The sequence below is a fragment of the Phalacrocorax aristotelis genome, chromosome 8 (genome assembly GCF_949628215.1).
Source record: "Phalacrocorax aristotelis chromosome 8, bGulAri2.1, whole genome shotgun sequence".
NCBI classification, from domain to species: domain Eukaryota; kingdom Metazoa; phylum Chordata; class Aves; order Suliformes; family Phalacrocoracidae; genus Phalacrocorax; species Phalacrocorax aristotelis.
In genome coordinates, this window is record NC_134283.1 from 10,613,337 (window position 1) to 10,632,032 (window position 18,696).

Sequence of the window (18,696 nt, forward strand, 5' to 3'; positions counted from 1 at the left end):
CTTCTCAGTCCTGGCTGCCATAGCAGGCATGAGAAGAAATGAAAAGCCAATCCCTGCACGTCATCCACCTGTCATCCCCCAGAAACTTTCTTGCTTCTGACTCCATGGGAATGCATTCCCCTGCTCAGGCATGGGAATATCTCTCTTCTGCTACTACCTCTGGCATTTCTAATGAGATCTGCTGGAAAGCAAAACTATCATGGCCAGAAAAAGAGAGACCATTTAGTACAGCTTGTCAACAGCTAACATCCATGGAACGTGGCCTTCACACCAGGACAGTGCCCTTATCCAGTTACTGCTCGGCAGGGTCCTGCTTCTGAAGTGTTTGCATGTACTGCCAAAGAAGGGTATTCTTAAACATTGTGATGAATTTGGCTACAGATTCAACAGCAATGAATTTCCAGCTGCTGAATGGAAAACTTGCATGGTATCATAGTGGGAGTCTTCTCAGAGTCAGACTGTCCTATGAGCAATGCACGTCAAATGTCCCTAGAAAAGACAGCATGCAAAGTACTCAAGTGTGCAGTGTTACTTCCACCAAAATGAGGAATTTTGAAAGATGCCAAAGACAAAGCAGAAGTCAGTTTTTGCAGTAGGCTTTTCTATCTCAGTCTGTGTTTGACCTACAGTGCATACCAGAGAGCAGACCAAACTCCACCAAATTGACACAGAGGAACTGTTAACTTACCAAGGATCCTGGACAAGTATTAACAAGGAATCCATTAATGAGGAGTTAAAGGAAGTGAAGCCACCTTAAAATCTAAGAACACAGAGGTGGATCTGCTGAGTAGAAGGGGCAGCTCAAGTTTCAGCTGAAATGTGCATATATTTTAAAAGATTCAGTCTAGCACCTTCTGTATTATTGACCAAGCCTTCAAACAAGGCCTGAACTGTGAAACACATACAGACCACCTACTTCAGGGGAGAGTTTGCATTTGGTGAATGGATCCTCAGGAATAATCAGGATATTACAGCAGTTCCAGAGCTCCTATACAGATAACCATACACTTGTTATGAATTTGAGCCTTCAATTTCCGATAAGCACTGCCCCTGTATGATACCAAAGGTCCCAGAGTTGCTGTTACTAGTTATCACTCTCAGGAACAGTGAGAGAAGTACCCTGAGGAGTTTGACAGAGGGCATGGCAGGCTCTGATTTGAGCATTAATAAACAGAGAGGCAAATACTAGGAAAATATTACTGGGGAGACAGAAGATTTCTCTTTACAAAGTAGATTTATACTGAGACCAGTATGCTTGAGTGGAGATTTGACTATTCAAGTTAAAAATGCTTTCTGCAAGGCTATTTTTAAATGTTTCACTTCCAGTGAAACAAATAGCAACTGAAGCGGGCAGTATTGTCCTCAGTTTTCCCAACTAATCTCTTCAGTACAGCAGTACAGGAGATTTCCACTGTACCAGAGCAGCAAGAGAAAATTACTTTTTAAACACTTCCAAAACTACAGCCTGTCACTAGTTGACACTAAACAACTGGTTTCCTTTGCTTACCATGTTTTGTAATTTGATTAATAAAAGACAGACTTGTGCGACCACAACAGAATCATATCAATGCCTTCCAGTTTCCAGTGGTAGAATGCTTGTGTACACAGATAAAACAAAGCAAACCAACTAAATCTTACTCATTTTTTCTAAAAATATTCAGAGCCAAAGTAAGTGCCTTGAATACAAAAAAATAGCTAAATCAAAAAGTTTTATACGAATCCATAAAACGGCGTAAAACATAGCTTAGCTATTAAAAAGCAACGTCAAAGCCACTTTAGCTGGTCATTTCCTACACAATCACACATATGGAATGTTCCTCAGCTTATGTACAACGATGTAGAAGAGAGAAACGTACAGGAAAGCAAAATTTCATGGTAAATAAAATCTTTTTACTGACAATGATGCTGCACCATGGGATAACATTGATTGCCTAGTTACCAAAGAGCAATTTTGGAAACATCTCAGCACCTTCCTGCTGAAAATATTAATTTAATCTCGCATCTAACAACTTGTGTGATGTCAGCTTCTCCATCACAATTAACGGCTTTATTTTTGATGTGCATGCTGACAGCTCCTAAAAGCTAATGGAAAGTAATTTATGTGTAATTTAAAGTCTGATTATTTGAGTGTAAAAGTTCCCTGGCAGTCCTTCATATTGGGAAGGGGAAATTTAGTGAGAAAATTAATCAGCTTTGCTCCATTAAAATAACTTCTCAATCTGACATGAAAGTCAGGCCTAAAGTTTGCTACTTTTAATCTATGGTGCAAAAATATAGTTTCACCTGAGAATAACTGCACAAATTATCATTTTGTAGATGGCAAAACCTGAGAATAGGCGATAAAGGAACTTTATATGTGTTTTCAAACATTTTAAAAGACAAGGAATTGAATCAATACATGAGCTCTCTGAGCAAGATAATTTGCTACGTTATATTTGGAATTGACTGAAAATTTCACATGAATCATTCTTCCCACAGAAAAAAAACAGATTTTATTCTAAATCAATATTTTCCATATGAAGATATTGACTGCAGCATATTTTGTGTCAGGGCAAGTCAAAACATTGCATTTGGGTTTGTCAAGCTGGAACATTTCATTTCAAGTTAACACAAACGTTGATCTGGCTCAGCCCCTTGGTGTTGCTTCCCATGGCTCATCTCCCCATGAGCCGTGCTCTGCAGCCAGACTACGTTTTCCGTCATGCACAATGGGCGATCTTCGCTACTGAATCATCTCTTCAGATTAACTATAGCAGCTCAAGTGGATGCTGGCTTTTATGCTATCTTTCAAAACTTGAATATCTTTAATTTCATTAAAATATTTCTGCTGGTTTTTACAGTTGTCATCTAGTTAAAACTGTTTCATGGAAGGAAGAAGCCAGGAATTTTAAATTTTGATGCTAAGGCTGATGAAAAGAAATACAGAAATTAATCAAACTTTCCTATAGAAGGAAAGCCCATTTGCACTTCTACGTGTGCTCTCTCTGATTAATCTGATTCTGTTGTTATTTATATAGTTTTCATATTTTATATTACCTTCTAGGCTACAGAAGATGAACCACCTCATTCTACTTTTCTCGTTGTCCTTGGCTCTTGCATTTGCTGACAAAGAAAGTCAGAAAACAAACCAAAACTTTTCTTCAAACAATGCCAGTCATAAACGACTGAAGAGAGACTGGATATGGAACCAAATGCACATCAAAGAAGAGATTGATACTCCATTACCACACCATGTTGGCAAGGTAAATAGCAGTCTGTTAGCAATGAATAATTAGAAATGTAGACAGCAAATGAGTATCTCAAAAAATATTACTTGTTTGTGGTCTAGGCAGAATAGAAGAGAAAAAAAGAAAATAGAAATGGGTCTTAATACCAATATATTAACGTGCTAAAATCTTAAGAATGTGTAAATCAGAGTAAATCAAGAATAATGTCAAAGGGATTATAATTCTTCTGAAGAATACAAATAAATTTTAGAGAATGGCAAGTATAGAGCATACGCAGTGCAGGAACAATTCCATTGCATGCAGGTGCACAGTTAGGAAGGAAGTCTGGCAGCTGATGTATGTCGATATTTTTCTGGCAGATCAAGATTCTTTCAAAAACTTAGGAGATCAGCTAATAAAAACATATGCATTAAAAAAACATACAGTTTACATCTCAGCTTGGATACATAAGTGCTATGTTTAGGAATACTGTTAGACAATCAAAAAATTTGTTTCACAGAGTGAAAGAAAATAGTTTTTAAAAAGAATAATGAGCGCTGACCTGCTTGCAAACTCATTTTCTTCAGGGCAGCACTCATAAAATCCTATGATTAACTGCATATCACCCAGACAAAGTTCCTCCAATCTAGTCTTTCAAATTGAACTACTTTGACACTTTTCAGATAAATGCAGTTGTACATTTTCCTCCCATGTACAACAATCAGCACCTGTCAAGGCTGTCTCGGCAAAGTGAAACAGACCTTCCTGGATCAGTGCTGCTCACTGGCAGAAAGCATGAGAGAAAGAGAGAAAAGAGGCCATAGGGTACTCTCAGCTAACACAGGGTAACTCTGTTTCATTTCAGACCAATTCAGTAGCAGATTGAGGAGAACGCTTCTATTCCTGGAGCTGTCCTAAATAAGAGTAATTCACTTTACACTGCGCTCGGTGGTCTTTCAACAGTGGAATGCTTCTGATTACTTTTGCAGTGGCTGTGTTCAGTGCATTGCTCTCGTAGGATTGAACACTTGATAAACCCTTTAAAAAGGCCACAGCGGCAGCATGGCAGAACTGAGTGACAGCCGCAGGAATATGCTGATACGTTTTGATTTTATCTTTCATGACCTTGGATGCTTTTCTTTGCATGTTCATCCTCAGTTTTAGAAAAGACAATCTTGGAAGTCTATACCTTTTACACTGAATAAGTAAATGAAAATTGAGGAAGAAGGCACAGACTACACTATCTTTGAGACAAGGATGAGGTTACTTCTCACGTCACATCTCCAGCACTGTAAACTGTTCTTCAGCAGCCCCAGCAGCCAGAAGCATGATTAAGTATGCAGAATGAGGGAAGAAAATTTTAATGACATATTTCAAAATACAAAACAGAAATGAAAAAATGTTTAACAGTAAATGACCACTACAGTATAAATCAAATCCTGAATACCAAATGGCTGCAATTTATGAAAACATCAATAATAAAAGGCTAGAAATTCTTGGTCAAACCCAGCAATTATTGATAAATAGCATGCTGAAATAAGAATGCTGATATAGCGCATGGAAAGCTGTGGTCTAAACAACTTTTCGGTGCCACAGTATATTAAGGATACAAAGCCCCTAGAGAGTGTGAGAGGAGGGCCACAAAGATGGAGAAGGGTTTAGAGGAATCACTAAAGTTTGTTCAGTGTGGAGGAGACTGAGGGCTGACCTCATCGTGGTCTACAGCTTCCTCACAGGGGGAGGAGGAGGGGCAGGTGCGGATCTCTTCTCTCTGGCAACCAATGATAGGACCCAAGGGAATGGCAGGAAGACGTGCCAGGGGAGGTTTAGGTTGGATATTAGGAAAAGGTCCTTCCCCCAGAGGGTGGTGGAGCCCTGGAACAGGCTCCCCAGGGAGGCAGTCACTCACGGCACCAGCCTGGCAACATTCAAGAAGTACTTGGCCAACACCCTCAGAGACATGGTGTGAATTTGGGGCTGTCCTGTGCAGGGGCAGGAGTTGGACTTGATGATCCTGTGGGTCCCTTCCAACTTGGGACATTCATGATTCCATGATTCTATGAAACCTTCTATCAGTGTCCTTAGATGTGTGAAGGTATAGAAAAGGAAGAACCATCATATTATCTGCAGATTAAATAATGTGCAAAACCATTTGGGATTGGATTAAATTACATTTTACCCCATCCCTTTTTCATTGCATATAATATTAAATTTTAAAATCTATGGAGCGGAAATGTAATCCTACTGTCATAGCATGAGCCTAAAGACTGACTACAAAAAAACCTGCATGTGACTAAACACAGCTATGGCAGGAATTCTGTTAAATGTTAAGCAATAGAGACTAATGTTGAACAATATCAGTAGCTGTGAATATAGATTTGGTTCTGTAATTCTGTGAAATCTAAGTAAAATCTCTGCTAAGTTCAGAAGGTTACTTGCAAACAAGAGCAGCTCAAACTGAATGCGGTGGCATGTGTTATTTCAGACCTAATGAGGTTAATGATCTCTATGTGTTAACTGCATGAACGATTTATATCTTTAGGAAATATGAGATATGATCAAAAAAAAAACAACAACCACTTCTTAATATAAAAGCAAGCAAGTTTCAGTCTGGATGCAAGTTTCACCCTATAACCCTGCACGACCGTAGCTGCTGTGGTGCTGTTTGTTGAGTAATACTCCAGCTGACATCAAAGGTCTTGATGGTTATTCTGGTTTCAAACCAAGTCTGAAGTAGTCCTGATTGCGTTTATCTTCTGGTAGAAACTGTGCTGCATCCAGATGCCAAAACCCACTTTTACCTCTTTGAATTGTACTTTCCTTCTAGATCACATCAAGTGTAAGGAACGAAAACGCTAAGTATATTATTGAGGGTGAATATGCCAACACCATTTTTAAAGTGGAAGAAACCAGTGGTGATGTGTATGCATTCGAGCGGCTAGACAGAGAAAAGAAAGCAGAGTATGAGCTGACAGCTCTCATTATTGACAGAAGAAACAACCAGTCACTGGAACCCCCATCTAAATTCATTATCAAGGTCTATGATATTAATGACAATGTCCCTGTGTTTGTACAAAAAGTATTCAATGGATCTGTCCCAGAAATGTCACCAGTAGGTATGTTCTTCCATCACTTATTTCCCTTCATGTCTCTGGTTAAAAAGCAGAATTTATACTAAATATGCTGTTTGAAAATCCTTTTCTAGGAACCTCGGTCACCAAAGTGACAGCTGTAGATGCTGATGACCCAACAGTTACAGGTCATGCCACAGTTACCTACCAAGTCATTAAAGGAGATGAATACTTCACAGTTGATGACACTGGTAGGTCTGATATGCAAATTTCCTTACACTTTGTCCTTACATTGCACTTTGAAGAAAACGCAGTTTTAAGCCTTTTTCATTCTGGACAAGGGGGGATAATAATTCAAAAATATAATTTGAACTATAATTTTAAAAGATTTTTCATTCACACTCACACAATGCCACTGCCTGCATCTGGAAATGAACTAACAAAGTCGGGATATCAGGTGCCGTGAACTAAATGAGAACTAAATGGGGTCTTTTTCTTCCTAATATAATTTCATGTTTCCAGTTTAGCATAGGTACCATTCCATTGACTAAACAGGAATAGGGAATACATAAATTCTGAAGCAACATTCAATAATCAATAACTTAACCCATTGCTTTCTTAAACTTTCTTGTTTAAATTTCGCCCAATTCTAAAAATAATGTCAGTATCTCTTGTAACCATGCTAGTTCTCTGGAGCAAATAGCTCAGATAAAGAAGTGATCAGACAAACTCTCTACCTGCTGTAGTGACCAAGTTTAGACATCGTTGGGCTGCGTCTAAGCAGCAAAGACCACTTTAAAGGAATGTATTGTAAAAAACCTCCCAAATATTCCCTTGTGTAGAAAGATTTCTAACATTTCTAGCCTTAGAAACATACCACTGTAAATATGCTATTCAAAGCTGAATGTGTGGCATAAGACAAAAATTTGCTGTCAAAATTAAGAGATGTTGGACATGCTGCAAAATCTAATCATATTCAATGTTATATTTTCAAAGGTGTGATTTCTACAACAAGAGCTGATTTAGACAGAGAGAATCAATCAACATATGAAATAATTGTTAAAGCAAAAGATGCTCCAGGGTCTTCTGGGGATTCAAGCACAGCTACAGTCATTATCACTTTAAGCGACATCAATGACAACTTCCCCGTATTCAAACACCGTAAGTATAATGCAAGCACTGTGTCATTTGGAAACCAAGGGTTGACACAACTATAATGAATTTATGTCAGAGTTCATCACAATTCAACTTTTCTTAAAAGTGGACAAGAGTCTTACATATTCAGAAGGTCTTCTGTATTTCAGCCCTGGCTACAGTTCCTGAGAGACGCACACACGGAGGAGGAAATAAAAATCAGTATTAATTCCACCACTTTGTAAAGTATCTTGACAATTTTGAGAAATAATTATACTTATATAAAAAATAAAAGTGCTGTCTGTAGAGATGTATAATGCTAAATTCTCAACGAAATATTTTTCTGTACGTCTGTAAACTAAGAACAATTTTTAACTAAGTTCTAACTTCCATGTACACAACCTTTATGTCTTTTTTGTTGGCTTTTTTTTTTTTTTAACAGCTTCATTTCACTTTAAAGTTCCTGAAAACATTTCAGTAGGAGGAGAAGTTGGCAGAGTCAAAGTAGAAGATGTCGATGAACCACAACATAGAAATACGAAATACAGTTTTGTCAGAGGAGATTACAGGGACACCTTTGAAATCATAGCAAATCCATTCACAAATGAAGGAATCATTAGGCCAAAGAAGGTACTTTTCCCAATTACAAAGATGATTATTTTGTTTTTCCATGTGTAACAAGAGCATTTGATTCAGTTTGGGACTAGCAGCAGGAAAAAAATGGAAATGCATGGAAGTCAGCATGAAATACGTTCATCCTGAAAACCCTGGTCTGTAAGCTTTGTGAGAAGCAGCACTGGTGATTTACTAGTCCATTCCTACTGCCAGTCCCAGGAAAATCTAGAATTACTGCAGAGCGCAAGGGACTATGTCAGATATTCAGGTTACATGCTTCAGGCTCTCTCAAACTTCAGATACTTGGATGCTTCAGAGAGTCAGTGATTTTAAGAGTTGAAGCAGCTGACCAAGTCAAAGAATCTTTCCCTTCTGCAGCCCAAGTGAAACTGAAGTAGAAAATACGAACAAGTCCACCTGACTACTCTTCTAAAAGTGTTCTTTACAGTTCGGCACTTACTCCAATCTGAGCCACGGCTCCCTTACTTTCCTCAGGGTGTTTTCAGAGCTTTCTCACTAATTCCTTATAACTCTTTAAGAGGGTCCAGACTCTCCAAAGACTTTATTAAGGTTTGCTCTTTTTTTTTTTTAATTCTCAGACCTACTTGATTTGTACCAAGGGACATTCCTGCGTTATGCAGACCACTGCCAAGCCAAGAGTTCATTGATTTCATTGACTTACAGTAATAAAAAAAAAAAGAGAAGGGAGGACTATAAATCACCTCCTGTAATCCTCAGATTGACAGAAGTGTGTTTTTTTCACTTCCAAATGTCTCTCTGTAACTGTTAAGACTAGAAATGTCATTAAGAAGAAGAGAAAACTTTATGGGAAAAAAGTACCAAGTATTCCAAGTCCAAGCAGTGAAGTCTTCAGCTGTGGTCACACTAGGTGTAAGCAGCTTTCCTTCACCAAATCCCAGCCTTCCCCTGGTCTTTCCAAGACCTGAGGAATGCATTACATACAACTTCTGCCCAGAGAAGGAGCAATAAGAGACGCCACACGTACACACACTGGGTGATTTGGAATCAGCTCATCTTTTAACACACAGTGGGCAAAGTTCACCCACCCCACTATTTTGTAACATGCTTTTGGCCATGCACCTGTCGTACTTTTAAGTATGCAGCTACGTGAGATAAAATTTCAACTGCTAGATAAGCATTATCACTTCCATTTGCAATGCCTACTTAAAGAGAAAAACAAGAGTCACCACAATGAACTACTAACTACTGTGTATTTCACAGTGCTTTTATAATCGCAGGTGAGAGTGCAAAGGGACCCAAACTTTGAAATGAGTGATAGCCTGGGCATTTCTTACTGGCCTAGCTCCTGGTCTTCCTTCCATTGTGTGATTCCTTTTATAAACTCAGTCAATGGGAAAAAGGAAGTGGATGTCGTTTATCACTAAATGCCCCAGCTATCAGCCAGTGCAGCTATGAAGTCTGCCTTGAATCACTTCAGAACAAAAAGCCTAGCCAAGAAGAGGAGAATCTGGTCCTTAAACCTTTGACAAAAAGGAGCTAAGCAAGTTTTGGTAGCTATAGAATTATAAAAAGAAAATTATTTAAACCAATAAATATTTGCTGAACTTTTAGAATACTGGATGAATCTGTTCAAAACCAGAACTTGCTCAAGCCACTCCATGAAACAGAAGTTCAGTTTGGAAATGCTCTCCCAAGAGTCTAGCTAAGATGCAATCTGGTAATATTTCCAAACATGAATTAGAGCACAGAGCTTAAACTTGCATAGATGGTTACGGCAAAGTTTATTTAGACATCTGCAAAGGAAAAATATCTGTGTTTGTCTTTTTTCTAGCCCCTGGACTTCGAAAAAGTAGCGGAATACAGGTTTGACATTGAAGCAACAGATCCCACAGTTGATCTTCGCTATTTTAAATCCGGTGGCTCTAGGAGCATTTCAACAGTCACCATTGAAGTCACTGATGTTGATGAGCCTCCTGTCTTCACTAAACTACCATATGAATTTAAAGTAAGGGAAAATGATCCAGAAATAAAAACACTTGGTTCAGTTTGGGCACACGACCCTGATGCAGCTAAACGGAAAATCAGGTAACACGACACCAGCCTTAATAATTCTATTTTAAAGTGGAGAATACGTTAATGATTCCAAGAATTTGACAAAGAACTGAGAATTTGGCCCTATTTTTCAGAATCTGCATGCCAAAAAAAAAAATCAAATTTGATTTTTCTGGCACTGCAGCCATGGATATATATGGTAACCAACAAATACAAACATAAATTACATTTACCCATGCAGTTACCACATAAACTTACTGATAAAACATTTCCACATTTATGGGAAAATGCATAATCCTGGATATCTTTACATGGTTATAATTTATTGTTCCATTTTTTTAATTGTAATAACTCTCTCAAGCATGTGTTTTGAAAAGAAAATAGACTTCTGAAACAGCAAATGACAATAATCTGGAAACTTTTCTGATAGATATATTTCACTCTCACAGTTTGCATAATTTTAGGGAAATATTCTGAGACCACCTGGTCAAGATATTAATGTAATTTGTCACACAGGAACTCTCTGACCTTCCACTATGAAGAACTGAAGTCAAACACAGTATTATCACCCTTGCATTGACGTATCTCTTTTTAAACAAAAACCAGATTTATTCGACGAAGAGCCAGTCCTAATGGAGACTATATTAGGGTATCCGATACTGGAATTATTCAACTTCCCAAGCCCCTGGACAGAGAATTCAGTTCCTCATACAACATCACTGTAGCAGCTCAGGAAATCCTTGAAGATGGTAAGTGCTATCCACCTCCCTATTTGAAAGAAATCAGTGTACAGCTTTACAGAAGGACTGTAGCTTATCAAAAAGGAAAGCTGCCACCTGCCAACCTGTTTCCACTAAGCTATGAATGACCAGGATGCTTGCAGGGATTGCACAATTAACTTCCAAATGAAATGAGTACCTACAAATAGGTCAAATACAGTTTTAAGATTTGGCCCCTAGCTATTATGAAAATGCATTCAGTTTGTTACAAGGAATAGAAAGGGCATGAGGAGACGAAGCAGCCTGGGAAATGGATAAACCTGCGGTTAGAGCAGAAACATCCCAGCCAGCTTCACCCACTTACACAGAGTTACAAAACCTCCCTCCCACGCTGCGGCCCAGGCAGCATTGCTGCACAGGCATCTCCGCAGAGCTTCACTCGTGTTCAGGAAGCAGGGCAGGCCCGGGGCCCAGTCCCAAGTCAGTTTGGGGGAGGCCGGCCTTTTCTGGAGGGTGAAAGATATTTAATAATATAGACATGGCCTGGTCTGTGCCTCTGGCCTTAGTGCCAGAGAGCGATGCTGGATCCCATAGCCACACAGTGTGAAGAATCAAGAAGCCATAAGCAATTGTCATTTTCTTCCTCATAGATCCTTGATGATTTAGCCCAATAGTTTTTAGGAAAATATCTGAATCTGTCAAAGGAAAAGCTTAAATTAACAATGGAGCTAGAAACTCTCCATATTCGTCATGCAGGAGGCACAGAGGTGGATACAAACAGTCGAAAGGGAGAACTAGACAGCACCGAGATTCCAGGCATCTCAGAGACCTGTACTGTTGTTGTCATTTCAGGCCATCTTTCTGACAGAGAATCACATGCCCACGTTCACGTAATAGTTACTGATGTAAATGATAATGCTCCAGAACTTGTTTATCCTGAGGATCCCAGAGTGTGTGAAAATGCTGCACCAGGAAAGGTGAGACAGTCGGGAGAGTTTTTCCCTCAAACCTGAATTATCTACTTGCAGGCTCAAGTGAAAGATGTCTTTTAATAAAAGTTAGTCTCAGTTTTCGTACCCAAGCACCTGATTTCCAAAATGTCGGTGGTCTTCAGGACTTTACAGTCTTGAAATACTGACCTTCATCTGGTTACGCACATGGGTTGCACAGCTCCTCTCCCTCCAGGCTTTTAAGTATGTATGTGCATTAGCAATTGAACCATGAAGTACAGTCACACCTTGCAGAGCAAAAATGAGCAATTCAGTTTTATCACACATATGCTCATACATGATACTGAGAATGAAACCATTTCAAAATACTAACAGAAGCATTGCTGCATATAACGTTATTGCAAGTATTCATCAGAGTGCAAATATCTGCATGCACAAATAGTGTTAGTATTTGTGGGTTTAGATGTTTGGCCTCAGACACAAGTATTTAGCCCATACATGTAATATTTTTTTAAATAGGAGACATCACAGACTGGACTCTCTGATGGAACCTGTTAGAACACACAAGGTGTTATTTCACCTTTAATTTAATCTGTAAAATACCTTTGGGACATAATCATACACATTTTTTATATTTTATACACCTGATCTACCCCAGGTTGAGGTTTTCAAAAACAAACATGTTGTTCAAGAGTGGCACTCTCAACGACATTCAATGAATGAGAGTCATACTTCTAAGTTGAACACTTGAAAAGACAGCCATCTTAGGTATTTAAATGAGCCATATGTATTTGAGCATAAGACTTTTTTATGCTTTAATTACACAAGATATCCTCTTTTGTTTCCCACGTGTGAATGAAGGGGCGAGACTGCTCTTTTTGAAGACCTACAAGCAAATTACTTGCCTTGAAAGAACTTGAAGAGGAGTATCACAAGATATCTTTTTTCCTGCCCTTTAGTGAAGGGTTATTTAGGATACACAGCCCAACTCTAACTTAAATATAGTTAATAAGCAGTTTTATCACTGGAGGCAATGTATCCTGAAAATAATGACCTCTTCCATCTTTGTAGGTAATCATCAGGATTTCAGCTACTGACAAGGATGAAGTATCACCTAGAGGTTTCTTCAAATACTCCCTGGCCACAGAAGATAGCAACTTCTCCTTGATTGAGAACTACGGTAGCGTATCGCTGCAATGCATTTTCTCAGCTAGCCAAAGTGTGACACTAGGACACTGTAGCAATGATCTATGACTGGTCTAGCTAAGCTAAGTAACTATTTTTAAAGGCTTAACTTACTGAAAAAAAGTTTTTTGTTGCCACCCAAGTTTCACTGGGTTCTCTAAAGGCTGGCTCTGTCTAAGGGGAAGATGTACCAACTGACTGATAATCTATAAGGAAAATCTGGTAGAGATTATCACTTAATTAGATGTCATTACCTCTTCCAGATAACACAGCTAATATCACTGTCAAATATGGACAGTTTAATCGTGAACTTGCCAAAATCCACTACCTGCCTGTCATCATCTCAGACAACGGTGATCCTGAGCTCAGCAGTACAAATACACTTGTCATCAGTGTCTGCAAGTGTAATGAAAAAGGCAACTTCACTTTTTGTGAGGAAAGAGCTAAACAAGTTGGAGTTAGCATACAAGCACTGGTGGCAATTTTTATCTGTATCTTCACAATCCTTGGTAAGTATTTGACTTTTGTAATGTTCTCTGCCTTAAAACGTGGGGATTGTTTTGGTTTTTTTTTTCTTAACTGAGATCTACAAAAGCTTTGTGGCTATAAAATGGTCACAAAGGCAGAAATACTGTAACTATTTGATTCATCTCACTTGCTCTTTCTATTTAGCATAGTTTCAGCTACAAAGCTGTTCATTCTATTGGAAAGGCTGAGTCACTGAAAAGGTTATTGCACGTATGCGTAATATACTTGATTTACTGTTACTAGGCTCACATGCAGCTATAAAACAGGAAATTTGTGCTGGGGCAATAACAATAGGATTCCTGTTTCCAAAGGCTGAACTAGTCTGGAAACCCTTTAAACAGTACAGTGAACATACATACATACATACATAAATCTGTAAAAAATCATCAGACCAGTACCTACTTCCTGTATTTGTACTCTATCAGAGATGGGGCAACATTTTTTCTTGCTTGAGAAGAGGCCTCCTTTGCAATTACCATGTAAGTAGCACTCGATGCCTGGCATTACAAGATTTACCCATTCAAGGCAGTAGTTGACTCAATGAACTTGTGACACCATGCATTTGTACTCAAGATTCCTCAACCAGCTCAAGAGTCAGTTGTACAATTCCTGTACAGACTGAAATTCTTTGAAAACATATAAATCCTACAGTTAAACAGTACTTTAAACTACTTTTTTAATAAACACGTTTTAAAAAATTCACTGCAGGGAAAAAAAACCACTTCAGACCGTGTTACATATCTTAAATGCAATTTGGTTTACTTCCATACTTCTCTGTTATATGTGCTCACCTAAGTTTTCTTTGCAGTTATCACATTGCTCATTCTTCTAAGAAAGAGACACAAGAAGGATTTGAGCGGTCTTGGGAGGAATGTGGCAGAGATTCATGAGCAGCTTGTCACTTACGATGAAGAAGGTGGTGGTGAAATGGATACCACCAGCTATGATGTATCTGTACTCAACTCTGTCCGCAAGAATGGTATAAAGCCAGAAGCAGTTCCCTCTCCATATGCACAAGTCCAAAAGCCTCCTGGAAATATAACTTCTGGTGCTGGAGAAATGGAAATTATGATTGAGGTTAAGAAGGATGAAGCTGACAACGACAGGGATTTGCTGCCATATGACACACTTCACATTTATGGCTACGAAGGTGCTGAGTCCATTGCAGAATCTCTCAGTTCTTTGGAATCAGGGTCCTCAGACTCAGATATTGACTATGACTTTCTAAATGACTGGGGACCCAGATTTAAAATGTTAGCTGAGCTGTATGGATCAGAACCAAATGAAGATTTTGTGTATTAAGTTCAAACTAGCCATGAAATTTCTCCTTCTCACTACAGATAGACATCAAAAGCCTGCCAATGGCCAAAGAAGAACTCACAGCTCTTCACCCAAATTGTACTAGGATTTCAAACAGACATGAAAAAAAAACCTGACAGCAGTAGAGTTAAAAAGAAACACACAGATCACATATATTGACTTCCCCCAGCACTGCTATCCTCGCTAACATTCGGCTCTTTCCCCTAAATTGCTGCTTGAGGACCTGCTCCAGTCTTTGACGACACAACTCCTCTCCCTATGCAGACAGACACTTCTCCTTAAAAAACAGTTTTGTCCCCAGTTTCTCCTTCATTCCTCTCCTCCTGTACTGTTTTCATCAACATGAATTCAATGTCACCATCTGCTGGAACAGAGAGGTTCAGTGGCATTGGGAAGAAAAGTTTTGAATAACCTCCTGTATCTCCAGTCGGCTGGTTTGCCTGGCCCTCTTGTAACATCTTTATTGATATTCCACACTTATGCTTACCCAGCAGAGGAGAGGAGGAAGATATGGTCTACCACTTAATATTAGAAATTGTTTCATCACGTTCAAAAAAAGGCATGATTTTTCCTTCTTTCCAATTTATTAATTATTCTTGCTTTATGGTCTTCTACTACATATATGAGTTACTACAGATAAAATTAGACAGGATTTTTACATGCACAATCTGGTTTCATCTGTCATTTTTAACAGCCTGATGATGATTTCAAGCACCTTTCTGGTGTGTTAGAATTTGCTCTAGCTTGCAGCAAACTTGTTTTTGCTTTCTGTAAATAGGATATCAGTGTTACTCAATGGAACATATCCTGCAGGGCAGGAAATGTGTAGATCAGGGGAATGTTAAGACTCCAATACTGTAAATCTCTCTAGATGGCAACATAGGTCTCTCTAGATTTCTAAAGAGATTGAATAGGTTTTTTATTCAACATTATTAAAGCAATTGTATTTTTTCAGGGACAAACAAATGAAGGGCCTCATTACTGTGAAACTGTTTTGATTTTTGCTAAGCAGGTACTGTAAAACGGGTATTTTCCACCTAGGAAAATATTGTAGACTTCCAAACCAGAATGCTACACACCCACACATTTGTCTGCATAAAAGAACCGCAAATGTAAGTAAGGTTCTGGAGCTGCAACTACTATGTCCCTGGTAAGCGTGTGTTTAGTTTCTCACCTGATGAAGAGCCACAGAATGAACAGAATCAAACTTCCCATGCAGGAAGTTACCCAGCCAAATACATTTTTCAAAAAGTGGGTCTCTTAGGACAAAGGCCTGTCTCTGGCTTCTGGCAATGCAGATTCCCGTGGCCTTGAACAGGAACAGAGCCCTACCACACAGATACTCAATTTTGCAGAATCTGTGCTGGAGCTGTATGTATTAGTTTAGTTGATTTGATTATTTAAAATTGGTAGCTAACCAAATAACAATAAATCTTTTCTCTTTTCCTAAACCAGTATAGTGGAACCTCACAAATTTGCTTTTCACATATTCATGTCATCTCTAATTCCCACTCCTTTCTTCCAAAACGCTTTCTTGGCAGGAAACAGCAATGCGCTATACTATGATCTCACATTAGTCCTCACGACTGTAAAAAGTTGTCCAATACAATACTTAGCTGGACACTAATGCCTACTACCATCAATAACACAATCACTCAAATTTTCAAATATGAGCTAAAGGAAAACTAAGTAGAATTCTGCCCACCAGTCTAATCAGCTTTGGATCACATCCTTTATAAAAGAAGTATATTTGGGATGACAGCCTTGGGTTTATTTTAAATATTTTCATTCTTTTCTGTTTTGTTTAATCCACTCAACAGCGCATGCTATTGAGGTTCCACATGTTAGTATATTATAAAGAATGCTAACTAATACTACTTACAGTTTAAGGTTTTCATCAATAACTAAAGTATTGGCTATCAACAGGTAAAGTTAGTTATGAAATATTTAGTGCAGTAAGTAACATACTTTGGTAAGCATCATCCAGATAGTATTACCTGTAATCGCTATTTTTAAGCCTGTTTTATAAAGCTATTTTAAGGAACACTGTATCCATTTCCACTGTATAAAGATGTTTGCACTGGATAGTTTCTTTTTATATTCCTGTACTGTATTTTTTTTACTACATAAAAGCCAATCTCAAGTTTGGATTTTCTGTGCATTAATGAGTTTCACATAGAAGACAATACCAGGCTTTGTACCACAGTGAACTCAACCATAAAAACGCTGGTATCTATGCTCTAAGCGAACTCAAACTAGACACAAATTCACCAAAGGACTTCCTGTAACAGAAGTTTTCTCCCCCTCTTTGGAAAGCTGTCAGTAAAGCTCCTGGGGGAAGGAAGAGAAAAGCCTCAACAGTGCAGTCTGGTTTCAGCAGCTGGTGAGCGTGAACCCCCTGACTTTGGAGGACTTGTGTCTGCCAGTGCTACAGGATGCATTCAATTTCCAAGTATATGTTTGGTATGTTAGCAGTGAGGCATCAGGGTGATTTTGAACCACCACATTTACTGAGATCCTGCCCTTTTTTTTCTACTGGAAAAGTACTCCTTTCAAATGGTAAAGGACACGCTGCAGAACAGAAAGTACTAACGCCCTGCGTCAGCACATACCACCCACCGGCAGGGAACAACACATGTGCCCACTAACTTTGTGGTCTATCAGTGTTACCTCAATGGGGAAAAAGGATGGCACCCCCAGCAGCCCCTGCCCGGCCCTTGGCCTGCTATCATCTTCTTCTCTGATCTGCTCCTACAGACGTAGCCAAGCAGGATTACTCTGTAGTACACAAAAAGCTCCAGCTTTCTCACAGTCCAGGATTTAGATAGGACATGACAGAACAGTACACACCTGTCACAGAAAAACAAAATGACCCCTAAATTTGCAGCTTTAGATAGCAGAGATCCTTACCATTTCTTTTCATTGCTAATAATGACTACCCCAATATATTCCCAAGATTATTCTAGTGCTTTAAAAAAAATCACATCAATATTCCCCCGATATGGCACTTATAATTTACAAAGCCTGCAATAAAGCAGAAAAGTTCAATTCCTTCACTGCTAATTGCCATGAGCAAACTCCAGATCAAACACACTTTTAGCACAAGTTGTATTAAAAACACAATAGATGTGCTAATTATGTTATAATGAAATGCATTTTTCCATAGAAAGAATTTGATTAAACAGCTACTTGCAACTCCTAGCAGAGATTCTCATAAAGGTTTTCATTATTCTTTTAATTAATATGCATTTTAATCTCTTGTCCCTAAAAATATATCATAAATTATTATTTTATTACATTCAGATGCAGAAGTTCATGCCATTTAATAAGGGTTTTTTACTCCCACCCCATTAGAAATTTTTATGAAATAATGACTTGTGATCAGAATCCTTGATACGTATCAAAGCAGCAATGAAAAGCTGTTTGAATATTAACAGCTGGCACACTGCCGCACTTCCCAGATAGGTCAGGTGAGCTGAGGTCCTGTTATCAAAATAAATTTCCACAGTTCAGAGGAAGAAAGAACAATTGTATCAGGTATTATCCGATTACAGTCCAGTACTACAGTCCAGTCAGGAAGAATATAGCAGCAAATCCACTGAAAACAGAAGGATTATTTATAAAAGGGGAAAAAAATAATCTTTTGCGAGTTCTTGTTCTTCAATTGGTGGGTTCTTCCCTTTTCTCCTTTCAGCAACAAGGGCTTAGAATAGCACCAGAAGGGACAAGCCAACCTGGCAATCAGAACTGCTCAAGCACAGCTATTGTCATCCAACCAGGACTAACTGTAGTGAGCAAGTCACGTAAAGACACACTGGTTTTTTGGAGCTTGGAGTTCAGAGTACGGATTCACCTATATACATTTATCTTAAATGTTTTCACTCCTATGCATATGTCACATGCAGGAGAAAATCTCATAGTGGTAGTAAACATG

General features: G+C 38.6%; 1 protein-coding gene across 2 annotated transcripts in view; it reads left to right on the forward strand.

Moving 5' to 3' along the window:
* The window catches only part of CDH5 (cadherin 5), a 31,559-nt gene extending 14,647 nt beyond the window's left edge, over positions 1-16,912 (forward strand). For both annotated transcript variants that reach the window (XM_075101346.1, XM_075101347.1), the window contains 11 exons: positions 3,044-3,242; positions 6,034-6,322; positions 6,412-6,528; positions 7,274-7,438; positions 7,854-8,041; positions 9,840-10,093; positions 10,667-10,809; positions 11,632-11,756; positions 12,801-12,909; positions 13,178-13,423; positions 14,251-16,912. In XM_075101346.1, the coding sequence (XP_074957447.1) occupies positions 3,054-3,242; positions 6,034-6,322; positions 6,412-6,528; positions 7,274-7,438; positions 7,854-8,041; positions 9,840-10,093; positions 10,667-10,809; positions 11,632-11,756; positions 12,801-12,909; positions 13,178-13,423; positions 14,251-14,744 (2,319 nt within the window). In that variant the 5' untranslated portion in view covers positions 3,044-3,053 and the 3' untranslated portion in view covers positions 14,745-16,912. The remainder of the gene's footprint in view (positions 1-3,043; positions 3,243-6,033; positions 6,323-6,411; positions 6,529-7,273; positions 7,439-7,853; positions 8,042-9,839; positions 10,094-10,666; positions 10,810-11,631; positions 11,757-12,800; positions 12,910-13,177; positions 13,424-14,250) is intronic.
* Positions 16,913-18,696: the final 1,784 nt, after the last annotated feature.